The following is a 27,167-nucleotide window of genomic DNA, read 5'->3' as shown; positions in this document are numbered from 1 at the left end:
GGTAGAGTTGAAAATCAACAGTAAAGTCATTGCTTTGGTGCTTTACATTACATTACATTATATCAATATTATCTATCTATCTATATATTACTGAGGACTTTATTTCAAAAATAAAGAGGGAGATGAATATTGCCAAAAGGTGTATATATTATATAATTCTGTCACCCTGACCCATCACTTCCTATAGAGAAGAACGACAAACAAACTGCTCAGCCACTTAGAATCTGTTTATATACAAAAATGCACATGCTCAACAATGATTTATACAAGTGATACATGTCCGACTACATGAACTATTGTGTAATCCAGCAACACAAAACAGAGAGGAAGACAAGGTTATATAAAAAAAAGTTATGCATCTTGCACATAAAAAAAGTTGTAGTTAGTTACAAAAAAAAGGCATATAAAACATAGATATTCAGTCAATAATGTACAAAAGAAAGAGGCAATACAGCACAAAGAAGCTCTGGCTACGTTCCTGAGAGTTACTGGATACTCAGTAAGGACTAACTCACCGTCTAGCTTTGATTTAGACAGTACAAAGGTTTATTTCTGACAAAATATCAATCTGCAAACTGAGATTCAGAGAGCACAGGAACTCAAAAGCTCACAGACACAGTAAGCAGGAAACAAAGTGCATAATGTGGTAAACTGAGACAAGCTCTAGAGACGCAAATGCTTTCCGGGACTTCTGTAAAATCATATTGGGTTAATAGCCCTGGCTTACCTTGAATGAAATGGTTTTGGAAACATCTTCCACTTTTGGTTTTCAACACCTCTATCGAACTTGCTTCTACAGCGTTAAGTACAAAAACATGGCAGTATGAATTGTTCACTACCACTGCAGCTCTCCCCTCTGCTTTCTCTGTATTTAAAGGAAGCCGCTACAGACAGTAACTGATAGGCAAACATTTGCATTATTTTACTGAATAAAGTCAGTGTTAGAGTAGCGCATATGGAAACAAGCTTTTGCATACAGGAAATAAGTTCTAGATATTAATTAGAATATGAATATTTCCCACTGTGCATTATTCAAACTGTAAACCATGCAGTGGATGGTTTAGTCCATAAAAGATTTCTGCATCAAAGATGATGCCCACAACAACAAAATGGTTGCACCTACTGTTGGGATTGATCTAATTGTTACAGTTTTAATTAGCACTAGACACAATAATGTGTCAGAATACTATAAATAACACATGAATATTTAAAAAAACAAGCAAATAAAAACAAAATTAGTGAATTGCATTTGGATTGGAGTTCAGGACTTGTTGCTGGTTAGGGGAACAATGCACTATACAAGAAACCTAAAACATATTATTATGCTCCTTAAGCAAATAAAAGTAGTGACACAACCTCATTCCCAAACTGATGTTATTCACAAATCAATGATTTATGAAGCAGTATAATTTTTTTACTTTTATCCGTAAATATATGCTGTTGTAGAGTTGGCAAACAGCACAGTACTGTATTATGTCAGTCTATTAATCCATTACCTGTCTGAATGAACAGAGTGAGAGCTCTGTGACACATGCATGACATTTGCCCTCAATGAGTCGTGTGTGGGGGTGTACTTTAAAGTTTTATTTTTCCATCTTCAATTGATATATGAAAAACATCATTACTGCAATGAAGTTGTGTCACTGTTAACCCCTGTTAAAGCTCAGTTCATGAGTTCAGTGTCTGAGTTTCTGTCGTAGAGAAGTAGCCACAGGTTAGCCATCCAGAACAATAGATCTGATTCCTCAGAAAACACTCAATAAACTGAGCTGTAAGATTGCTGCAGAAGGATGCTCGTGGAAGCTCAATGGTGTCACTGGCCACAATACCATGGCTGACCTGGATGAGAATGAGAGAATAATTATTTTTTTATTTATTTGTTAATTTTATGCCTTATATATGGTGGCAGAAAAGCTTCTGGTCTCTACCTTTAAACACAGATTTAAGGCATCAGAAATCTTTGAGTTAAAGGTACCCTGTGGAGTTTTTGACCACTAGTAGTGCTATGGATCAATGTTTTGGAAGAGTGTGTGAAGTATATGTGGGTGGCACAGTTCACATCCTGCCATTACACAGACAGTTGGTAGTTATACATGATGGTACCTCTGAGTATGCTAGTTCCAGGAGTTAGTTTGTTGGGAGGTGTTGTAATTTATTTTTGGTGTAGTAATGTTTACATCAAAATGTTTTAATTATGAAACTTTTGCACAATTCGTTTATACTTAAATCTATACCCAAATTTAATTCACAGGTAATAAAACTTTTGGAAATGATTATGTTGAATAGCCAAATTCCTACCTCAAATGTAATGATTAATCCACATTACACAGCGATGTTGTAGCCATGTTTTTCTGCCAGATGTCTCCTGTTGACAATGGACAAAATCACACAATTAATTAGCAAATATTTAGGTGATTGGTGTTTTCCAACCAGGTAAATGCACAACAGGCAAACATACTTCCAGTATGCAGTAAGAAGAGACACTCTCCAACAGATATTAAAAACATCAGGCAGTTTCAAACCTGCCTTTGTTGCTGGTCTATCATTTTTTTGAGAGTGACATGAGAGTATCAATCTCATGTCTGACGTATGATGCTGTAGTCAGGAAGTAGTTAGCTTAGCTTAGCATAAAGATTAGATTGTTTGAAAATTAGCTTGGCTCTGTCCAATGTTAATGATTATACCAATCAAAAAGTGTAAAGCACACTAATCAGTATATTATATATTATTTTATAAAGTAGTAAAAAAAAATTAAATTAAATTAAAATAACAATTTATGACTTTAGAGGAAGTTATGAGCTGGAACTTCTCGACAATCAACTGTTTATCCGTCGGCTCAGGACTTCTGTACAGTGCAGGGTTGCCCATAGGGGGGCCAATGGAGGCCAGCAATAATCATGTTACATTGGCAGATAACACAACACACCTGAATTGATGAGTAAAACAGTTTTGGGAAGGGTGCATTCATTGTTTTTTATTGTGTGTGTGGGCCTGGTGCAGCGTCTCCAGCTATCAGATTGGTCGGTGAGCACAGACTCAAATCTCACAGAAACAAGGCAAACAATGTAGGTCTCAGTTGGTTATTGAAATTAAAGTTATAATAATAAACTATTTCTGCTGCATGCCCACACAGATATTGCCCTATTGAAATTACTCAGTACTGAAGTTTGTCAGTTGAAACCCCAACAGCAGGAGAACACTAATGTAGGTGAGCGCTGTCCCTGCAGAAAAACAAATACATTTCTTCTTGTCTGTAATTTTGACCAAATAAGTATGTTAAAATACCAGGGATATACTGATTTTTTTTAGGAAAATTAAAGGACAAGATATGTTGCTGCCCTTATTTTGCCCATATATGTTTTCACAGCTGTTTCCCTCTGTTTCCAGTCTTTATGCTAAGCTAGGCTAACCACGTCCTGACAGCTTTCAACAGAAAGACACCACTGAGTTATTGCAGTACCTTTGCCTCTTCTTTTGCCTCTGCCTCAACTTGGCGAAGATGAAAGCAATAATCAGCAGCCCAATGATGACTGCCAGCACACTGAGGGTCAGTGGTACATTTAACGCCCCGTTGACTGTGTCCTCGCAGTGTTCTCCCTGGTAGCCAAGCTTGCAGTCGCACACGAAAGCGGTGCCACCACCAAGAGGACGTGCACAGGTACCTCGGCTATTGCACAGAGTGTCTCCGCAGGTGGGCAGGTTGTAGTCGATGCCTCTCGGTTGAAGATGAGGAACAGGGGTGGACATCCTAGAGGAGGGAGTGGAAGAAAACACTGGGAGGGAGTGAGAAGTGGAAGGAGAACAGAAGAAGGGAGAGATGAATGGATGGAAGCCACACCCTAAAACACAATATGGCAATAACAAAGTCAAACACAGAGCTTTTTCTGTAGAATAGCTCAAATGAATGTGGTCAGGTCTGTTAAAGATGCCAATAAGTACAGTATGTTTTAGCAAGTGGTAACCAACTGAATTTCTGTCACAAACTATCAAACTAACAAAAATCCGATGCACTGATGGCGAATTCAAAAAGGTGAATTTGTCATAACTCATGCACTGAAACATTCAGTTTATTACTTTTATTAATACTATAGCAACCATTGTTCTCTTCCAACGTAGAGGAAAAATAAGCGTTGCAAACATTCTGTGAAAGCCTCTTTTCTGGCACGTTACCAAACATTCAACTTTGTTTGCGGAAACTGATTCAAAGAAGCATTTTCGGCTGCAGGGTAAAAATACACTAAAAAGACAACAATTCAAAGACACTTAAAAATAAAGCTGATGAAATGTTTTACTTCTCAACCACACTCAGTAGTGTAACCAGTTTTCTTACTATGACTATCTCTCTCAAAGGAGGAAAGCATCCACGCACTAAAATAAAAAGGATTTTTGCACAGGTTTTTGAGTGTGTGGATTCTTTTCTCCAATGAGTTAGTCTACAGCTCCAGCAACTACATTAAGTCTGACACCGAATGGGCAGTCTCTCTCACCATGGCATTTCTAATTGGGTACTTTCCACCTTTCATACAGTTTGTTGGCTGTAGTGATTGTGTTGTGCTCAAACTAAGACTTTAAGACTGCGCTGCCTTCAGGTCCCTGTCAGAAATGCTAGACCTGCACCATAAAGAATGTGTTAAACATATTTGACAGGTGAACTTTCTACAATCTCAAGTTGAGGAAATGTTTGTGATAAAACACCCATAACATACATATTTAATACCACACAGCATCTTTATACCTACCTGGGAACCGAGCTCATGATGTTCCATTTGATCTGCCATTTGTGAATCATATATTTATTTTGTGTGCAAGTAAGACAGCTTCTTAGTTGATTGATGATGTGTTTTTGTGACGCAACTTTCACTGCCTACATGCAGTATGGAACTGTGAGCTCCTTGTTGTGAGCCATTCCGCCCTCAAACATATTTTACTTTTAAATCATAGTATACAAATGGCGAAAATGCACGCAATGGCCCAACTGCAGGAAGTAAGGTAAGAGACAAATTGAAGGATTGCCTTAAAACAAAATGTGACTTTACAGTTATTCTTTTCACATGAAAAACCCACCAATGAAGTACTATTCCTATCTAGTTGTTTCTTTATCAACAACATTAGGTATACAGAAACTGACTCGGGATATATTAACAGCATAATTGCATGTTAAAGGACACAGTGACACTGAACATAAAGCACTGAACAAACAAAGTGAATATTGAACACACTCACTAACATACAGGATGAATAAGAAGAGTATAGGTTCAAGTGGTGTTAACATGCTTGTAGTATCTACGACACAAAAGCCTTACTCGACACATGAATGAAACCAAGAGTACACTGCAAATCAACTCTCACAAGCCTCACAAGATAGACTGAGATGACTGCTAAACAAATCTCTATATCACAGCTTCCTATACAATAAATACAGTGGTGTGAAAATGTGGTGAGATGTAATGAACCATTATCGGAGTTCTACAGCGTGGGTAAATTATCTCATAAATAAATGGTAGGTGGTAAAAGGTGATCTTACTTCTCAAGCATCTCCTCCCTCAGGTTTCCCACCGACACAGCAAGGTTGTGTTTAACACAGTACAGCAAAATAGTAGTAAGTACGACAAAATAAAAAACATCTACTTACAGAGGCAAATAATGCAGACCTGGCGTCTTAAAATGCCGGCTGTGGAGTTGAAATCTTTGTTGAAGGGTCTTCCAGGTGTCTGTGTGTGTGTGTGTGTGTGCTAGAGGTCCTGGGTGTTTGAAAAAGGATCTGAAGTTCCTCTTTCAGTGAGGGAATCTGTAACAATGGGAAGGAGGGAAGAGGAAGAAATGCGAGACCTGTGAGTACCTGCCTGGGTTATTTCCCCTGTAAAACACACACAAACTCTCCTCCTCCTCCTCCCTCTTATCTTCTATTGGGCTGAGTCACATGCACACTCTTTCTCAGCAAATAGCCCTGACATTGATGGAGCAACATAACATTTCATAAGAAGAGTGCAAACTAATCTTATGCTTCAGTTAATTGTTGACTCACGCTGGCGCATGAAACTCAGTGCAATGGCATCTCTGGGAAAAATGTGTTCTGTGGCACCTTTCAGACAATGTCTCATAAAATAAACATGCAGGATGCCAAATAAGGAAAAAAAGAGAAAAATAAAACGGGACAAAAGATTTCTATGTAAGATATGCAAAAATCACCCTAACTATTTCTTAGAGTTAGCCAAATAACACAAACACGTGTTCTCACACACTCCACCTTACCCTAAGGCAGTGGTTCTCAAACTTTTTTGGTCATTTCCCCACTTCGGACAAGGGGGAATTTTCAAGCCCCATCTGCCCCCATCGCCCCAACACAATACTAATAAAATATGCAACAAGCATAACATTAAAATGTTCCAATTTATTGAAGTAACAAGTAGAATCAGTATAGTAACAAGTTGTATCTAAATACAAACTATCTACATCCTGTTACACTTGCTGTGGCCCCCCGAGGGTGATCGGTCTAATAAGTGGTAACACACTGCTAGGGCTGGGCGATAAATCGATTTTATCGATAAATTCGAATTAAACACGATTTATTTTTAGTTAAAATCGGTTTTCTCTTGAACTGCCACAACACCCGCGCTCCCTTTGGGCTCCCGTAAGTCAGAGTGCGCTGATCCCTCCCCCCGCCTCTCCACAGACAAACATGGCAGCAAGCCAAGATGAGCTCGTCCCCAAAAAAGGCACAGTGTCGTCGGTTGTTTGGAACTGGTTTGGTTTTGTGGCGTCCGACAGCGAACAAACCACGACCCACTGCAAAGTTTATTTGAAAGCTGTTGCAACCAAAGGTAGCAGTACCAATTTATTGCAGCACCTCAAGCAGAGGCATGCAGCCGAGTGGGAGAAATGTTGCTCTCTGAGAGATATACAGGACCGCAGCCCACAAACACCCGCTGGAAAACAGTCTACACAAAAATCGATTAAAATCGTAAATCGGGTTTGGTGTGAAAAAATTGGAGATTTTATTTTTAAGCCATATTGCCCAGCCCTACACACAGCTACAAGGACACTGCTCTCACACGCGCTGCATTTATAGTCACACACACGCACGCGCGCAGTCACTCTCTAGTCTAGCGCGCGCTCTTGCTCCAGATTCCGGGAGATTGGATCTCATTTGCGGGCGTCAAGGAGCCGCTATCAATATGCGGGAGACTCCAGGTACTTCCGAGACAGTTGGGATGTCTGGATAAAGATATAAAGGCATAAAAAGGAACATTTCCTCCCGTTTGGCGCGCCCCACCTGTCACGTCTCTGTTCCCCACCCACCAGTGGGGCGCGCCCCACGCTTTGAAAACCGCGGCCCTAAGGACTGTCATCGTGAAATACAGTAGGTGTGTTTGCCAGACGAGTTGGGGATGGGAGGAGGAGTTTGGCAAGTTAGAACAAGACGCAGCTGACAAGACCTGACAAGAAAACATTTCTGTATAACATGCAGCAGTTCAAACATCTGTTGTGTAATTGTCATTTCTTAGACCGCATAAGGAGAGTAATACATTTTTTGTTATATATATTTTTTTGGGGCTTTTTGCTTTTATTGGATAGGATATTGTTGATTTAAAGTTCTTCTCTGGCACCATCAGCCGGTCACAATTTGGTACAGACATTCATGGTTCCCAGATGATGAATCCCAATCCCCAGATTCCCTGATTTTGCCTTGAATGCCATCATCAGGTTAAAGTTTTTGCCCAGTACAAATTACAATACCTGCAACACTAATGATATTCCCATATTTGTTATTCCATGCAGTCTTCTTCCTTGTCAAAACCTGGCATCTTATCCACAATGAAACTCACCCACTGACAGTTAGGTCTCAGATTTGGGTGTGTTGGACTAGTAACAGGGACAGGGAAAATCATAGTAGCAGAGCTGTAGCCTTGATGCCACTATAGCCTCAAGCAGAGACTGGATCTGGTTACCTCATGTCTTTCTAATGCTACATCCCCAGATGTTTTTCATTTTCAAACTTGTAGTTTTTCTTGTCGCATTCCTGTGGCTACGGCCTTACAGAGCCAGTGGGCTGTAGACTCTTGTGTTAGCCTATTTAAAGCCTGTTTGGCTTCTTATTTTCTAGTGATTGTACACTAATGAGAACATATATATATATATATATTAATGTTGTATTCCATTTTGTGCCAATAGATCTTCCTAAATGTTACACACTGGACCCCTATCATTGACGAGATCGTTCAACATAGCCTTTTATTTTATGTTTACATGCATTGTAGTGTGTTACTGTAACTGCTAAATCACTGACTCAGCACAAACCAGTCATTATCTTGTGGTTATTGCAAAACGGCCTATGTGCACGGTGCTCAGTCAGCAGCCCACTGTTGTCAAGCTCCTTTGAGCTATAGCATTATCAACTGTTATTACAGGAAACCACATGCGCTTAACCAATCACACGTCATTTTGTATTGTATTCCACATTATTGTACTCAGATATTTAACCTGAGTGTTTCAACAGGGGAGTTCACTCCAGGCAGACATTGCGTAATGTAAAGATATCCAACAATGAATGTTTGCTTTCTCTCGCTGCAGTGCACACATGCATCTGCCTCACACACGTTTGTAGGTACATGGGAGTAAATTTGATATTTATCTAATCTCTTATATTTTTTTCAAACGACATAATTCCAGTTTTTTTTTTAAAAATGGATGCACGTCCAACTAAACAAGACACCATTGATTTCTGTATCAAGAATACTTTTGACAGGACATAATAATGTATAATAACAGTCATTTTTCATTCAGTTTCACTTTTACTTTGTAGGGCAGAATTTGATGCTATCAAACTAAGCAGTAAAAATATGCACACACATTTTCTAACTACGAATCTCTGAATCGAGTTTGTCTGACAGACAGGTGGAAGTACATAAACAAAGAGATCTTTCACACCAAATATGTTTCTGTGGTAACAAAATGTCATACGGAAGTATTTGTCCGAAACTGGTGTCAGATTACAAAACAGCTACAGACTAACACAAAGCTGTGACAACATTTTGGCAGCACAAAGACACTGAAAGGACGGCTCTGAGGAGGTCAGGATGAGTTTGTATGCACTTGGTGAAAAAATGCTGATGCAAGGCTAACAAGCAGAGTATTAAACCATCAGCTTTGGGTGGTATACAGCATTTTCCCCTGCTTTTCAGAGAAACTGCTGTGTGATCAGACAATATAGTGTAATGTGATACAAATAACCATTAACCTGCACATAGAGACAACAACCAACCACAGTAGCGTATGTAGGATATACAAGACACACACAGACAGACAGGGTTTGAAGAGACAAAGTAACATCAGAAGCTCCAGCAATGACAGATACAGACTGACAGGCATGAAGGGATTAACATGGTGACATAGCTGTCTGCCTTTGAGTCAAGGGTGGTTTAGGAGAAATATAATTTGTTTGTTGTTTAATTTTCATAAAGTTAAAAGTACACAATAATGCCACTCAGTCCATGTTCCCAGAGTCTACACTACAAAAAATATCCTGCTGTGTATTCACTGGTGAGTGCAAAACAAAAACAAGGATGTATTTAAGATAAATATTCTTTCCCACTGGTAAACATGCATACTTCCTCAACAATGTGAACTGTATATCAATAAAGCAGCATATATTACTATTTAAATATACCTTTTTGCTGTTTGTAAGTAAAATGTCAAGTGCAACTCAACATCTCTGTAAAAGCTTTAGTCCCATTCCGAAAGTTGTCCCTGTTAGAAATTAAAACAAAAAAAGAGTCTGGTTTTTGGTTTCTTATCACTTTTATTGCACCAAAAGACCGTCTCCATCAGTATGTTTGAAGTGAAATGCATCCTCAGACATTACTTGTAATGTCAGCAGCCTTCAGAGTTGTCATGAAACCAACCCAGCAAATATAATCCTCAGCATCAGCCACTAGGTGTTTACTGGATGCCATATTTCAGAATGCAGAACTTCTATTTAAGTTGTAGTGACTTTAACTCGAGTGGGGGGTTCTTCACGTCTACTGGGGACTCGAGTTCCTGGAGAGAAGAGAAGATCATACATATTTAACCTTAATTTATAAACAGAGCAGAGATATTAATCTGAAAAGTTGCCAACTAATGAAGACATAACATAAAGACAAAAGGTGTAGAAATCCCTTGATTAAGCACAAAAACAGGCTGGAATGTTTATGCATGTAAGGTTGTATTTATAGGAATGTAATTGTTGTCAATATAAATTACACTGTATCCTGACAATCCTTTACAGTTAATTAAGAACAGGAAAATAATCTATAATGCCATAGTAAATAGTAGTCGTGCAAATATTTCTGTAAGTTTGAGACCCAACTGATGAATTAATTATAACCTTGCTAAAAGAAGAATTGATTTAAGATTTTGAACTTCCATGGTCAATAATGAACGCTCACACTCAACTCAAATAAAGAGCTGCATGTCTATCAAAACCATAAAAATGTAAGCATGTGATTTCTCTCCATATTTGTTTTGTGTATGTTTTATTGAGGGAGGATTACAAGATGTAGGACATGAGAATGCAGTGTACATTTCCACTGAAGGAAAACAGCTATTACAACAGATAGTATCAACATAACTGAACAAAATATACTCCTGACACACCCACCAGCCCTCCCTCCCTCCCTCCTGCTCAGGAAGTACTCATTTCTAACCGGATGTCATATTGGTGACCAATATTTCAGTAAACGGATTACTTTCTTTGTCAAATTAACCAGCTGGTTTAGTATATAAATAATTTCAATTATTTATATTGTTTTATCCAAATGAATGTGTGTGCATGCGGTTTTACCTCAGAGTCTGAATCGTAGTTTTCACACGGTAGGCCCATGTTAGCCATCAGAGTTTCTTTCTCGATGGATCTGCTTCTGATGGATGCCCAGGCTCTCCTGTTGAAACCGGATTTAAAAAAAAGCTACATTTTAATTTTCTACATAGATCAGTTACAAAAAATGGGTGTCTCTTTACAGTTTAATTCTAATCAGTCAATACAGCAGAAATGAACAACAATCTGGCTAGATGCATTTGTTGCCAGCAGTTATTTCCAAAGTGAAGCCCTCTGGCCAGGGTGCAAAAGAAAACTCTCAAAAACTCCCTCATTGTACCTTTTAGCAAAAATAAAAGCAGCAGCCACCAATAAAGCACTGAGGCACAAGACGCCCAGGATCACAGCCACGTGTTTTTGTCCAGTTTCGGTCTCTTGACAGAACTCTCCCTTGTAGCCAGCCACACACTGGCAGCGAGGGACTTTGCTGTCTGCAATGCATTTGCCGTGTCCGTGGCAGTGCTGGAGGTCGCAGGATGTAGAGTCTTTTTTGAATGAAAGAACAGAGTTCTTTTGGGAGTTGGGGTGAGGCGAGGCAGAGTTTTTGTTTGAACCTGAAGAGAAAGTCAACGCAAGTGATTATACACAAAAATGTACATTACTTGTCAAAATACTATACCAACTATAATAAGTAATCTTGCAGATAGCACAATATAAAGCCACAAATTGTTTTCAACAAAAACCACAGGTGCTAGTAGATTTGAGTCAGGATAGTCATTTCCCCAGCTTCCAGCCTTTACGCTGAGCTAAGCTAGCAGACCGCCGCTTAATATTTGCCATACAAACATGAGTGGTATTAATCTCATCTTACTCTAGGCAAGAAAGTGAATAAGTATACTTGTCACAATGGTGAACTATTCCATTAACTTTATCTTATAGGCAAGAAAGTTCACAACAAGACAACAGCAAAAATATTTTAAGCTTCCACATCTTTTAAATAGAGCTTCTGGCCGTTCGGAATATTTAAGTAATCAGATGATCTTCATTATTTTCTCTTTAAGTACAGTTCTAAGTTAAATCTTTTTTACTTTTTTTTTTAATGCACCATCTAAACCATAGGCCTACCTGAGAGTCATTGTCAATTCGTGCACAATTTTGGATGGGACTGTAATTGCTGTATTTAGAATAAACAACAGCCACCCAGATACATAAGTTTAACAAAACAAAGTTGGAAAGAAAATGAACATGACTGCCTCCAATGGGATTGTGATGATTACCACACCTACTCTGCCTACAGCTCCTGAAATGTATGAGTCTTGTATTTGGGTCACAACAAAACTGAGATTACTTAAAACCCCCTTTTCAATTGCTTCTCCAAACTCACAGTCCCGTTCATCTGACCGGTCTGGACAGTCCACGTGTCCGTCACAGAACTCGCTGCTGCTGATGCACTTGCTGTCGTCAAAGCAGTATTCTTCCCCAGTGGGGCAGTCGGGGAGTGGGACACAGGAAGTGGCATTGAAAGCGGAGAAGCGCTGCCCGCATTTACATGTCCGACCTCCGGGATAGGCCAGACACAGATGGTCGCATCCGCCATTCTTGAGGGAGCAGCTATTAGTTCCTGAAGGAAATGAGTAAGAGAGGATGAGCCAATTAAGCAACACAAACCTTGTCATTTTCCTCCGCTCTAATAATGCTGCAGCTGTCAAAGCACGAGCAAATGAACTAAATGAGAATCAAAATGATTTAAGGTAGAATTTAAAGTGGATGGGGAAAGACTCAAAAGCATTTATCATTTTATGATAATAGGATCTGTTCAGACTATAGATGAACAGAAATGTGTCTTAAACATAGTTTTACCCAATAATGCTGTTCTATGGTGGGTAAATAGGTTCCCTTGTGTCTACATACGGTTGCTCACATCATACAGCAATGTAAACAGTGGTGGACACGAGAGCGCCTCCTGGCTGTATTTAATCGCGATTAATCGCATTAATGTCATAGTTAACTCACAATTAATTGCACATTTTTATCTATTCTAAAATGTCCCTTGATTTGTTTTTGTCCCATTATTTTTTCTCATTTTAATGCTCTTATCAACATGGAAAAGTGGATCGGATTGCTTTGTGCAATTGTTTTTATTGAAAACAACATTGGCATATACTGTAGTGTTCAATTTCACACTAACACTCAAAATGTAACGTCTACTACTCCTAAACAAGTGTGTGCGGCGTGCCTGTTTTGTTTCCGGTCTAGCTAGATCCGGTGTGGTGGTGAAAAAAACTACAAAGTGTGCTAGGCGAAAAAGAACGTTAATCCCTCGATAAAAAAAATTAACACCGTTAAAATTGGTTTGCATTAACGCTGTTAATAACACGTTTAACTGACAGCACTATTTATTGTACAATAAAAATTCATATCCACAGTTCTGCTTTGTGCACAGATGTATTTATCTGGCTTCTCTCGCTGTATTTCTGACAAAAATAATATTTTTAGTCAAATTATGGACATTTAAGTTTTATTATTTATATTTATTTCAAAGCTTAGTTTTAGATTAAAATATTAGTATTTGTAATTGTAGCTCCTGCTGTAGACATGACATTAGAGGGAACGCATCTTTGGTTACAAAACCCTCAGTGATTATGTGTGCCGACATATGTTTGTACACATGTTATGTATCCATGTCTGTTGTAATAATAAACATAGCATCATTGCACATGTATGCTCAGATTGCCAGAGTGTTTCACAGATCAGGAGTGTGTGTGTGTGTGTGTGTGTGTGTGTGTGTGTGTGTGTGTGTGTGTGTGTGTGTGTGTGTAGCTCAATTCATCATCGCACTTTCCCAATGCAGCACACACAGTAACAGACTGGACTCTCCCACAGCTTGCCAAGCCCCATCTCTGTGCAGGTATCACATCACCCTTCAATCTATTCAACTATTCAGCTCAAACTGAGCCCAAGTCTTTTCATTCTGCCTGGAGTGTCCGATAACATTTTTTTCTGCTTCCTGCATTCAGAAACTGAAGGCAAAGTGGAGGTGAAAATATAAGTGCGCAAATGGTGTAATTCCTGATTTGTGACTAGCAAACTGGTTTGACATCCTATTTTAAGTTGACAGTGGTGCGGCAAGCCTGTTGGTTAGCGTTACAAAACTGGGCAGGTTTAAAGCATTATGTGAGGATTTCAGCGTTGACGAGGCACTTTCACAATTTCATCCATCAGAGTCTCCACGTCCAAGTGGTTGTGAAATTGGCACTAACCAGCTGCCGGTGAATCAGTACTATGGTTGATAGGTGGCTTATAACATAGCATGTACAACAAGATGCACGTAGCATCTTTTCTCCTGTCTTAAATACTGGGACACAACCTCTGGAGAAGATTTAAACTACTTGTTTCTCATTTCCTACTTCCTTTGTTTTTTTTAAACCTCTTTAAACCTTGCATGAATTATAAATAGCTGTTATAATTGATAATAATGATTAATTATCAATAATTGACACACATTTCTAAAGCCAGCCATGTTTTTCCTACTTAAGTGTCATGCTGTCATTATTTATATATTTGAGGTATAAAGCATTTGATTTTGCTTCATGTAATTTTATTCTACTGTATATATTTCTCTTGTGGCCTCACTGCGTTACTCTTTACATTCAGTCTGCTCTGGAATTTTCTTCTACATCCTGTCATGCCTCACCTGCCATCTAGTGGCTGTCACAGAGTTTTCCTCACTGATATCACTTCTGTTGACATCACCTGCCTGCAAATCTGCTCTACATCTTAACAAATCAACCTCAGTATACAGTAGGGCTGGGCGATAAATCGATTTGATCGATTAATTTGAATTTGTAGTTAAACACGATTTATTTTTAGTTAAAATCGGTTTTCTCCTGAACTTCCACAACACCGGCGCTTCCTTTGGGCTCCCGTAGGTCAGAGTGCGCTGATCCCTCCCCCCGCCTCTCCACAGACAAACATGGCAGCAAGCCAGGATGACCTCGTCCCCAAAAAAGGCACAGTGTCGTCGGTTGTTTGGAACTGGTTTGGTTTTGTGGCGTCCGACAGCGAACAAACCACGACCCACTGCAAAGTTTGTTTGAAAGCTGTTGCAACCAAAGGTAGCAGTACGACAAATTTATTGCAGCACCTCAAGCAGAGGCATGCAGCCGAGTGGGATAAATGTTGCTCTCTGCGAGATATACAGGACCGCAGCCCACAAACACCCGCTAAAAAACAGTCTACAAAAATAATCGATTAAAATCGTAAATCGGGTTTGGTGTGAAAAAATTGGAGATTTTATTTTTAAGCCATATTGCCCAGCCCTAGTATACAGTCTATAAAAGGACAGCTTTCAGCACCTGTTTGCCAATTACCTGCCTCATTTTTCTGTAGGCTTATTACTGACCAAGTCAGACCACTTTTTACTCCTGCAGTGTGTCAAATCTAGAGATACTTACCAGACTGACTGTCGGTGCTATAGGCTCTGACTCCTACCAGGCTGGTCTTTGTCTCAAACCACAGTTGGTTAGGTTGGAGGCCGTCACTGAACCACAGTTTAGTTACATCTATAGAGTTTGAAAACACACACACAAAGAGAGGCAAATATTCTATCAAGCATATAAAAACCCAACAACTAAAGTTTCTACAGTACAGAAATCAGAGACTGTAGGATAGGGTGGTTGGTGAGGAAACATTTGATGCATTGGCTCATTAGTCAGATCAAGATTTTAATAAAATAACAGGCCTAATGGATGTAGTGGGGGGGAAATGCCAGAGATTTCAAGTGGATGTTTAAAGATGTCCAACAGTGTAGATTGCTGCAAAGAGATGACTGAATAATTCATTGGTACATTAGTCTGTGATGCCATCTGCTGCCTGAAGGTGATAAAGACGGATGACAGCCAAGATGTATGGGAGATTAAATCCCATAAGCAGGACTGAACAGGTTATTGTAGTGGAATACCAAGAATACACCAAGACTTGCCCCAAAAGACACTGTGGGTATTTGAGTGTTCAAAGTAGGGTATTATCAAAGACCATCCACACTTACCTTTGTTCAAGGTGACCCAGAGGAGGATGTTCTCTGTATGTGTGAAGGAGATGAGCAGACCTGGCCCCGCTTTGTACTGTTTATATCCTGTTCCATTCACTCCAATAGAGCTGATTATACCTTCACCTTGAAATAAAAAGAATAACTACACAGGTACTCAAACAGGCAGAAGCCAGCCAGCAAAAATATCAAGTATGTCATAATTGTAAATGCTGACCTGTGTCAGCCCAGTAGATCATGCTTCCTTGATGGCAAAAGACCAGCGAGGTGGGGACACTCGACTTCCTCCACAACACTGCTTTGTTCCGCCCATCCATCCAGGCACAGTCCACCTCTGACTGGATCTTATCACCCACCCCAACTATTGCTGTGTAGCAAAGTCGTCCCGAGGGGGGATGCAGTGCAATGGATGTGGTGCCCTGAAAGGACAACCAAGACCTAGGTTAAATTTAGCACGGAAAGCAAATAATTGAAAATAAAGTGTCTTGGGGCAAGCAAGGAAAGAAACAAAGAAAAAAATGTCAGGGGTAAAAGAGGAAATAAAATACAAAATACAATATACAATGAATACAACACTAAAGAGGTGAAGACTGTTTGTTTTAATGTTACACTAGTCTTAAGCCTATGTTAGTTTACCATTTACACAGTATAGAGGCTTTTGACAAACTCCAACCATGGCTGTCAAATTTCCAATAGGGGAGTACAATATCAGACTGTCCAAAACAGAAGCAAGAAACGGTAACAAAGTCAAGAGAAGCTGTCGATAGAGTTCAAGAGACAGTACATTTTGAAGGATAAAGATGATGCTGGATGAGCAGAAAAGAACAAATGTGAGCAGTAAAACAGAGGCCTCCATCACCTTCAGTGATCCCTGCAGCAGTGAGGTGGTGTAGCCGGAATGGCGAGAGGTCACATGGAGATCTGGCCTCTCTGCGCTGCTCCAGTAGAGGTTGGAGGTCACCCAGTCAATTGCCAGAGCTGTTACAGAATCATCCTTGTGGGACAGATACGTTTATTTTCCAGAATCAATATTTCATCAGGGAAGCTGAATACGAGTAACAAATTGTTCTGAACCACATGAAAATGTATAAAGTCCAAGATGCTATGTTTTTAACAGTAAAGTAGTGGATTGTCAAAGTCTCTTTCAACATTATTACAAATATTTCATAAAGCATTTAAACTTTCAAAAATAGCCCATTTTTGATTGAACAGAGCAAATCAAACTAAGATGGTAACTATTAAAAGAAACCAGGAAACACAACATGTAAGGCTCACAAAACTATTCCTGGCCTTGAATGACATATTTGCCAGGATTTAAAAAATTGCCATTTTCCTTGAAATGCTGATCATGCCTACCTTCAGCTTTAGGATTTGTCCAGAGGGTGTCAGTCCCTGTCTCGACTTGGAGCCACTGAGTTTTAGCACATCCACAGATCCTTGTCCTTCATCAGCCACATACAGAGAAAGCTCCTGGATGGAGACGTCCAGTGCTGAGGCCTTCATTACCCCGGGAAGGGGCAAAACTCGGCTGTTTGGCATTTTCTTCAGAGCGACACCATCACGACGCATGGAGTGCAAGTAAATCTACAAGTAGTAGGACAAAATAAAAAAGGGGAAATTAACACAAGTGAGAAGAAGAAAGGCAAGAACAAGTTTTCATTTAAAAAAGCCTCCAAGCAGGAAACTCTCAAACTTTCCTGCTTGGAGGAAGGAAGGCCTGCAGATTCTCTATCTGGACGCCACAATGAGACCATTCACCTGATAGACCGTTGTCTGAGACAAAAGCAGGATGAAACTTGACTCCATAGGCAGAGAGCAGGTAATCTTGTCCTTGGAAAGTAGCATCCCCTTTGGGCATCGACAAACCGCTGTAGGAGCCCTTACTGCTGGAGCTCCCGGTGTGCCCGGTGCTCCAGACCTGCCCCTCACTGCTGGGGCCAGGAGGCAGAGGTGGGAACAGTGTAGCTGGTCACAGGGGCTGGATATGGTGGGCTGGGAAAGGGCATGCATCACCTGGGGAGTAAAGGAACGTGATGCTGACAGACAAGACTTAACACTGTAGTCTTTCTGCCCAAACACTCCTTATTTAGCTAAGATTTGGTCACAGTCAACATTAACGGTGTTTCCATCCAAAAGTACATTGGTTTCCATCCACTACGGTTACGTGATTATTAGGAGTTGATTTATTGAGATGAAAAGTAGGTGGTGCCAGTTCTTCAGTCGGGAAACCACTACCTCAGAACTCATTTGAAAAAAAGTGTTTCCATTTCCCATTAACTGTCCACCATAAAATTCATAAAATATAAATGTTGAAATAATTAAGCTCTTCAGGAGTTGTAGTCACACTACTAAAAGTTGAAGGCTCACTTTCAGTCCAAATGGCTGTCCTGGTCTCTTCAGAAGAACCTTCTGATTTTTGCCGGTGTTCTTGTCAGCTGAGCGGATGGTTCTTTTTTTCGTGTCGGACCAGAAGACTCTGTCATTGAAGACAGCCACAGAGAAAGGGCTCGGTGTCTCGGCTAACTGGAGGATCTAGTGAGAGAAAAGGGACAGTCTATGTGACAGAATCAGAAGTTTTCCCTCAAATGATGCAAAACCTTTGAGGGTTATTTAAGTATTTTTTCGTCAGCTGACTGTGTTTACACCTTGACGTTGTCTCCGTCCAGAGAGGCAGAGCCGATACAGCGCAGCTTCTCATCAGCCCAGTACACCCGGTTGCCCATCTGGTCATAGACCAGACTCACTGGCCAGCTCAAGTCTCGGCTCACCACCACTTTCCTCTTTGAACCGTCCATCCCAGATCGCTCGATCTGAGGGGTACTGCCGATCTCAGACCAAAGCATCAACCTGAAATGTTGATCATTCAATACATGAAACAGTGAAAGATTTGTTGAAATTGGGAGTAAACATGATTTTTCACATTGAGCCCCTTACCCTTTATGTGGCAGCAAGACCAATGAGCTTGGCTGTTCCAGATCTTCACCCAGGACCACAGTGTAGTCCTGAGATCTCACTGTGATATCACTGAGCTTTACAGCCAGAATCTGGCCCACCAGTCCGTCCACCCAGTACAGGTTCTTACCAACCCAGTCCACCGCGATGGAATCCGACTTCACTCCTGCAACATGTTTAATTTGAATACTGAAAATCAGTTACAGTCTAAACTCTACAAATATCTTGAAAATGTTAATTTAGTAAATCCATTTAACAAATATTCCTGAGACAGCCATACCTTTGATAAGTGTCCCTTTGCTGTTTGAGTTTTTCACGTCAGCCCAGCGGATGCTCTGGTAGTCAGGGCTCAGCCAGTAAACTCTCTGCTGAGCCCAGTGATAATCCAGTGAGAAGACTGGCCGACTGGCAGAAGACAGAAGGCGCAAGGTGCTACTATGGACTCCCAGTAGTAACAGCTCAGACTGCACAGACGCCAGAAGCAAAGGCTCGTCTAGAGATAGAAATATAACCAGAGTTTTTCTTGGTCTTCCCCAGAGCAAGTAATGTTGACCAATATAATGGCACAAAATTGTGTCCAGTTTCCCATATCTGAAGTATACAAAACAGTATAGTTTAAAAACTATAAAGTTGTAGATCATTGGTTTGCAGGGACAAATGACTGATGAGTTGTTGAGCAGGAATGAGACTTTTGGGTCACAACTAAAGTCATCATGCAAGTTTATTACCTAAGGCACTCCATCATATACTGTAAATTGCTAGATACATTGATTAATAGATTTACTACTATGTAGGCACACATTGGATTCAGTAAACTTTAATATGCTATTTTTGAAAACTTAAACTTGCTTAACATAGGCAATCCATCATGCGGAGCATTTTGATAGCTGAAATTATTTGGTAAAGTTATACTGGCAATAAAGTAACTGACTGACAATCTAAGAGACTTTTTAGCAGCTGACTGGATTTTGGTTTAGTTCACATAATATATAGAATGCAACTTGATTTTTTTTTCAACAAGCAGAGACTGTGTTTAGACCTACAGTACCTTTGGTCTTGCAACTTTTGTTGTCAGGCTCCAGGAAGAACCCAGGGTAGCAATGACAGGTGTAAGACCCACGGGTGTTCAGGCAGGTGTGTTTGCATACGTCATGTGGCATTGCATTGCACTCGTCAATGTCCACACAGGACACAGCACTGGAGTATAGTCTGAAACCTGCAGCACAGTAACACCTCTGCAACAATGACGGAAGGAGGAATGAGCTTGGTGCACGTTCATATAATAGAGCCAAAATGTTGTGTACGTGTTTTTAGATACAGTTGTCTGCATACGACAGGCTGATGAAATATGAGCTAATGATAAATATATAAGAGGGAAAAAGGAAAAACAGGAAGGAATAGCTTGCTTTAATTAAAGCACACTGGGACTAAGCAGGAAAACAACCACATACACATCTGTTCTATACTGACCGGGCCATTTGGTGTGCTAACACAGTGGTGGTCACACTGAGGAGCTGATTGGCTGGAGCAGTTCTGCTGAACACATCCCACGCCCTCATCTGAGCTGTCGGCACAGTTGGTGAAGCGGTTACACACCAGGAGGGGGTCCACGCACTCACCACTGCCACACTGGTAAAGGTGAGAGGGGCATTTTCTCTGGTTGCCTGTGAAAGCAGATACACAGATTAAATGTGACATTTCACTGTACTGGCTGGCATTTCCGCTCATATGTTCCCTGAAAAGGGCGAACAAATAACAAAAAATGTGGTATGCTACATGAAGCCCTAATCAAACATAATGAAATGATAGCTCTCCAACAGTACTGAAAATTACATTAGAAGGACCATTTCCTCCATATATTACTATGATAAAGCATTGTGTGACACATCCATCTGAGGACAGACAGAGACTTTATTAATTGGGTCGTCATAGCAGCCAGGTACATTAAAATACAATAGAATAAAATACTTATATCCAATCCTTGCTGTTATAAAGTGAGCTGTATCTACTCTCAATTAATAGTTCTCCATCTTAAAAGGCTTTCCACATTTGGTTTTAGTCATTTATAGTAATTTTATATTATTGGCATTTGTGTTTTTGTTTTAGGTCCTACCTTATTTTAAAATTTTTTTTTTTTAATGGTGGGTTATTTATTTTAGAATAAATAACTTCCTAACTGTTGGAATTAACTAAAATTACAGTAATTTTGAAAATGGTTGAATTATTTTATAACTAATCCCATCCAAAGAGGCCTGAAAACGGCAAAAGATGCCTGGCAACAAATTCATCCGAAGCAGAGGATAAACCTGACCATTTGAGAATAAACATGCTCACATTTGTCCTCGTCCATGCCGTTGTGACAGTCCTCCTTCCTGTCACACCTCCAGGACAGAGGGATGCACTGACTGCTGTCCCCACACTGCCACTGGTACTCCCTGCACTTTGCTGGTGGAGACATGCAGTTCTGGATAGAAATGAGACCAAGTTTCAACCACTGCTTCCCAACTATCCTCAAATCATCCCCATGCATATATAAATGTTTAGGAAGCAAGGAAATGTCCCCAATTTCTTGCCTCTACTCAATACTACAGATTTACTTCACCTAGTGCTCAAAACTGCAGTTCTTTACCTTCTCGTCTGACCCGTCTTTGCAGTCGTCCTCACCATCGCAGAGCCACTCTTTCTGCAGGCATTCGTGGCTGTGCGGGCATCGGAGCTGCGCTGGACAGCGAGGGGGTCTTGTGCAGTCCACCTCATCGGAGCGGTCACTGCAGTCAGCATATCCATCACATCTCAGAGCCTCAGACACACACTGGCCGCTGGCACAGCGGTACTGGTTAATCGCACAGGCCACCAAACCTCGAAAGATAGAAACAAGTGTGTTCATCTTCATTTTACAACCGTTTGAAATAGGATTGTTGGTTTTAAGTAAATATTGGACAGCACCTACCACACTTTTCCTCATCTGACCCATCAGCGCAGTCTCTCTCGCCGTCACACAGGAAGGTCTCTGGTATACAGCGAGTGTTGTTATCACAGTGCTGATGGCAGCCCTCAGCCAGGCTTGAACAGTCCATTTCATCGGATCGGTCTTGACAGTCGTACTGTCCGTCACACACCTGCTTCTGTGGGATGCATCTATTCCCGTGGGCACACTGGAACTCAGCTGGGGAAGAGAAAAAAATAATCCATTGCAAGAGCATCTTTTTTTCAAATGCATCAATAACTGATCTAACACTAAAACTATCCATTTCATAAATTATTTTACATTTACTGTTTTAAAACACTGGTGGTTTCTGGAAAGTGATTCAATTTAGCTCAGGACTAAAAAGAAATTTAATTCAGAAATCCGTTTCTTGATCAACACTAAACCCATATAAAACGCTGGTAGTACTGTCCACTGACAAACACGTGATTCCAAACACCACACAATGAAAATTAAATATGAAGTTGATGGTGTTACTTCAACAATACTGGAAACAGACTTCTGCACCAAAGGCCCTTAACATTATGAATGACTCCGTAGACATTTTCCATGTATATAAAACAGGGGATTGGGTCATTGCTTTAAAGGACAATTCCGGTGCAAAAATGAACCTGGGGTTAATAACACATGTGTACCGAGTTGGTCCGTTCTCTGGGATATGTGGAAGCACTAGTAGACTAGTAGTCTCTGTTGCGCTCAGTGCTTTCTTCCAGCAACAACGTGAGTTCACGTGAGATGGTGCGTTCAGGTCACATCTCAGAGAGTTGGACTGGTCACGACTGTTTTCCCAAGATGGCGCCCGCCTGCATGAACGCTACTGTTCTAAACAAACTGTCTGTACACTTACAAAGTTCTCAATGCTTCGGTTTACAGGTAGGGGCCCCTCATTATGCTACCGTGTAAGTGTGGTGCTATTTTGATCCTTGTTAGTGGTATAGAAATAGCTTTCTTTTCACTTTACTCTGTGCCCCGTTGACTAGTTATATGGTCATTAGCGGTTTGTGCTAAAACTGGTCACGTGCGATTAGAATGAAAACATATCCCAGAGAACGGACCAACTCGGTACACATGTGTTATTAACCCCAGGTTCATTTTGCGCTGGAATTGTCCTTTAAGGTGCTTTTTTCTAGCTCCCTGCACAAAAACAAACCTGCTTTGCAATGAGTGGCACATCCCTCTTCATCTGATCCGTCCTGGCAGTCCCTCTCTCCGTCACACACATGGCTGTACATAACACATTCCAGGCCATCTTTACATGGCTTGAAACCTTTGCGGCACCTCAGTGGGGCTGATCTGGCAGCGAGTCCATTGATGGATGCTTGGCAGAGAGAAAAATATGCATTCAGTTAGTCGTGAAGCCACTGAGCCAAAAAAAACAATCAGAAACTGAGTGGGCAGGTTGGAGTTATTTTTTGCTAGAAGTGCAGCAAAATGGTTGGTCGTGTTGATAGTCTACCTGTGCATAGCTGGTGGCTATGGTACTCTGAGTAGCTGCTAGGTTATTGGGTTGCTATGGTGTATTAGGTGCTTACTAGGGTATATATGTTAGTTGTCACAGGGACTGGTAATTGTTAGGTAGAAGTATGTAGTTTCTAGTTTGTGAAAGAAGAAGAATTTTGTGTATATTGCCTTGCAACAACTGCTGTAAAAATGTGCTTGAAACTTATTTTCTGCTTTAACACATTACGAGGGGGCTTACGGGGAGCACTAGGATCTGCAGATTGACACTGCTTCTCATCTGAGCCGTCGGGACAGTGGGCACGACCGTCACACACTTCCATCCTGGGGACACAAGCCCTCCGGTCGCTGCACAAGAAGTCATCTGAATGTGCAGGAAGAAAAGGTGTCAATTTGAGGAGCAGGGAGGAGTTAATATACCAAGGTTTTTCCAAAATCGCTACTGAATACTTTACAGAGGATGTCAAAGCTGGCCACACACACCAAGTACATCCATCATTAGTTTGACAGATGCGTAAATACTATTGCCAACTACCTTTGATGTGATTTACCTGGGTTATTACACTGGACCACACAGTTGTTTTCATCAAATCCATCAGGGCAGTCTCTTTGACCATCACACAGCTGATTTTGAGAGATGCACTGTGATGAACCTGGACAAAGAACTGACGGAGGGATGCAAGCTGATGCAGAAGTGAGAACAGGGGACTCTGGTGTTGTAGCAGTAACTGGATCTGAAGAAGGTAAAACTAAGTGTTAAACTCAAAAGCTGTAGCACTCACTGTCAGGATTGATGGCTAGCTAACCTTAAAGTAAACAGATATCATCAAGGGTCATTTGCATGGAAAAGTAGAAAATTCATTCCATGAGGTTTCCATTGCTACGTTTTAACATCTACACATAAATCACAGCTCTCAGACTTACCACAGCCCACCTCATCCGTGCCATCCAGGCAGTCCCTCTCTCCATCGCACAGGAATTTCTTCGGGATGCAGCGCTTGCCATCGGTGCAGTGATGCTCACAGCTTTTAGTTCGTTCCCTGCAGTCCAGTTCATCAGACTGGTCCTGACACTGTGGCTTCCCATCACACACCTGAGCCTCAGGGATGCACATGTTCCCATGGGAGCACTGAAATTCACCTGTAGTGGAGTTCATATGAAAGATAAGACTGTTTAAATCAAACAGCATTACAGCTCATCATCAAAGTACTCATTTACAGTGCTCCACTGTCATTTCTTCTTTTTTGTTCTTATAATTTTATTGACTAGTTTAGTCTAGTGATTGAACTTTGAAAAAAAAAAATATATTAATTAAAACCTATTATAAATAATAGGTTAAAACAAAACTTTTTAAATGCCTATTATAAATAATAGGTTAAAATAATATTGCTTTTATACCACCCTTAAAACAACTATAGTTGAATGTAGCCAGTAAGATTGAATTAAAAGTTTAAAGTGATATAACCTTGTTTGCAGTTTTTTGGGCATCCCTGCTCATCAGATCCATCCGTACAGTCATTCTCTCCGTCACATACATGGCTGTATAAAACACACTCTTTGCCGTCATTACATGGCTTTGAGCCTATGCGACACTTCAAGACGTTTGTCTGTGGTGCAGGAGGAGTTACATTCGGACAGTCAATCTCATCTGAACCATCAGGGCAATGAGAGTAGCCGTCACAAACCAGACTCTTGGAGATACAGCTCTGACGGTCTTTGCAGCGGAAGGTGTCTAGATGGAAATTACAGAAAATAAATCAAGATTTTCAAGTTTCAAAACACTTCCGTATGATTAATTTTTGATTTGGAGATTTGGATTTAGAAGAACACACAAACTCTATTCAAGGCTTACTTTCTGAGAGACATCTTTTCACACAATTCTCATCAGATCCATCAGGGCAGTCTTTTTTTCCATCACAAAATTGTGTTGGATTGATGCATAAAGATGAATCTGGACACACAACTGAAGGGCTGGTGCAGGAGGGCTTGGTTGCAGGCTCAATAAAGGGTTTGACACGTAAAGGGGATTCATTTAGGTTTTCTATAGGAGTGGTAAGGTCAATCTGGGCAGCATCTGACAATTGAGAACAACAGTAAGATTAGGTTTAAAGTTCCATTTTAAAAAACATCAAATTATCTTTGCCATACGATTACATTAGTCAGTCCCTCCAGAAAAACGCAATTATGCGTTTGCATAATTCAATGCATAATCAGCCAAAGTCCGCATATTTATGCGGGGGGCGCATTTTTTCAAATACGCAGCACTTTCGCCGCATTAATTGCAGATTTCCGCGCAAAATATGCAGGGCTTGCATGATTTCATAATCCCCCGCATTTACGTTGCAAAAAAGTCACATCTTAGCAGAAAGTTGAAAAATTTTGCGTTTACTTCACACAAGAGCAGCCATTTTCCCCTGTTGCCAATGGGAACGTTATGAAGTGACGTAATTACGCGAGGTGAACGTCATCGAAAAGCTGCAGACCCCGCGATGAAGCCGCAATTTTCCGCAATTTCATCACATAAAACTGCATAAATTGCCGCATATTCCATCGCGTTTAAGAAAACGTGCCGCATAAGCAAGGATTTTGGTCCGCAACAATCACAAAAAAACTGACTACTGATTAGTAATAATTACCATAAATATATCCCTTTATAAATAAATACATTTTTAGTAGTCTGCATCATAGGCCACTGGTATCATTGACATATCTGAACTTTGATTCTTAGTGATGCTCTTCCTTACTTATACTAACTACTAAGTTTCTATGTAAAAATGATACATGTAAAAAGATATCAGTATCTCCATTCATATATTTTTTTCATTCAAATGAACAAAGCTCAATTGGTAGGCAATTTTAGGTATGAAAAAAAACGACTTGTTAAGCTACAAGGAAATGTCTTTGAAAACTCGCCTGCTTCATAGCCAACTGTGCTCGTCTACAAAAACATTTATTTCACCTTGCAAAATCCACATATCCACAGAAACTCACCACATCCTTCTTCATCTGATCCGTCCTGGCAGTCTCTCTCTCCATCACAAACGTGAATGTAGAGGACACATTCTGTCCCGTCTCGACACAGTCTGAAGCCCATGCGACACTTCAGGATGTCTGTACGAGCTGTAGGAAGAGCTATGCTTGGACAGTTGACCTCATCTGATGCATCCTGGCAATGAGAGCGACCGTCACAGACCAGATTCTTTGATACACAGCTCCTGAGGTCCTTGCAGGGGAAGTCAGCTACAGGGGGCAAAAGAATATTCAAAGACATGAATGGAATTGTATCAAATTTGCTCCGTATACTTCAAACTAACAAAAGATTTTTAAGGGTGGCAAGTTGGTTCACAGCACTACTTGTCCACAGTGACACGTGTTGGAAACGTAATTTCATGAACTAAGTGTAATAACTTAATGACTTACACTTGTATGGGCATCTATTCACACAGTTCTCATCAGAGCCATCAGGGCAGTCGTTCTTTCCATCACAAAATTGTGTTGGCTTGATGCATAAAGATGAACCTGGGCACAGAACTGAAGGACTGGTGCAGAGTGGCTTGGTGGGAGCTTCAGTAAATGGCTTGACGGGTGCAGGAGATTCATTTAAGTCTTGATTCTCTGCAAGAATTGTAGTGGCAGTGTCTGCAGCATCAAGAGATATTACACCAAGTGTAAGATGTAGAGTTTCATTTAAAAAAATTAAGATATTGTGAAATTGTTACCTTATTAATAACAGCAACACATGATATTCTACAAAAGCACTTTTACATTTATTACCTTTGCAAAAGACAACCTCTGAATGAGCACTCACCACATTCTTCTTCATCTGATCCGTCCCGGCAGTCTCTTTCTCCATCACAAACGTGACTGTAGAGGACACATTCTGCCCCATCTCGACACAGTCTGGAGCCCATGCGACACTTCAGAACATT

At 40.5% G+C, this 27,167-nt stretch overlaps 1 protein-coding gene and 1 long non-coding RNA gene across 6 annotated transcripts; both read right to left on the bottom strand.

Annotated features, from left to right (window-relative positions):
* Positions 1-214: 214 nt before the first annotated feature.
* Positions 215-7,756, bottom strand: LOC127370670 (uncharacterized). Of its 5 annotated transcripts, none has more exons than XR_007886264.1 (5): positions 7,738-7,756; positions 5,633-5,788; positions 3,461-3,773; positions 2,299-2,365; positions 215-1,839 (listed from the first exon to the last, which is right to left on the bottom strand). It is a non-coding gene; the product is annotated as an uncharacterized LOC127370670 (long non-coding RNA). The 5 variants fall into 5 exon arrangements; XR_007886263.1 differs by lacking the exon at positions 7,738-7,756 and adding an exon at positions 7,078-7,096; XR_007886262.1 differs by lacking the exon at positions 7,738-7,756 and adding an exon at positions 6,253-6,271.
* A 2,046-nt stretch (positions 7,757-9,802) lies between these two features.
* Positions 9,803-27,153, bottom strand: si:dkey-88l16.3 (low-density lipoprotein receptor-related protein 2). The gene is made up of 28 exons (XM_051412907.1): positions 27,047-27,153; positions 26,659-26,877; positions 26,230-26,478; positions 25,091-25,312; positions 24,704-24,970; positions 24,163-24,378; positions 23,790-23,972; positions 23,480-23,602; positions 22,931-23,098; positions 21,745-21,960; positions 21,424-21,653; positions 21,129-21,258; positions 20,265-20,458; positions 19,843-20,029; positions 19,075-19,287; positions 18,777-18,960; positions 18,488-18,689; positions 18,210-18,374; positions 17,601-17,855; positions 17,199-17,426; positions 16,702-16,836; positions 16,060-16,261; positions 15,843-15,968; positions 15,250-15,357; positions 12,180-12,416; positions 11,136-11,409; positions 10,823-10,919; positions 9,803-10,038 (listed from the first exon to the last, which is right to left on the bottom strand). The coding sequence occupies exons 1-28, from the start codon at positions 27,147-27,149 to the stop codon at positions 9,973-9,975; spliced, it is 5,199 nt and encodes a 1,732-aa protein (XP_051268867.1). The 5' UTR covers positions 27,150-27,153; the 3' UTR covers positions 9,803-9,972.
* Positions 27,154-27,167: the final 14 nt, after the last annotated feature.

Source organism: Dicentrarchus labrax, unplaced genomic scaffold (genome assembly GCF_905237075.1).
Source record: "Dicentrarchus labrax unplaced genomic scaffold, dlabrax2021, whole genome shotgun sequence".
NCBI lineage: Eukaryota > Metazoa > Chordata > Actinopteri > Moronidae > Dicentrarchus > Dicentrarchus labrax.
Note: the sequence above shows the minus strand (reverse complement) of the source record. Positions and strands in the feature narration are given on the sequence as shown.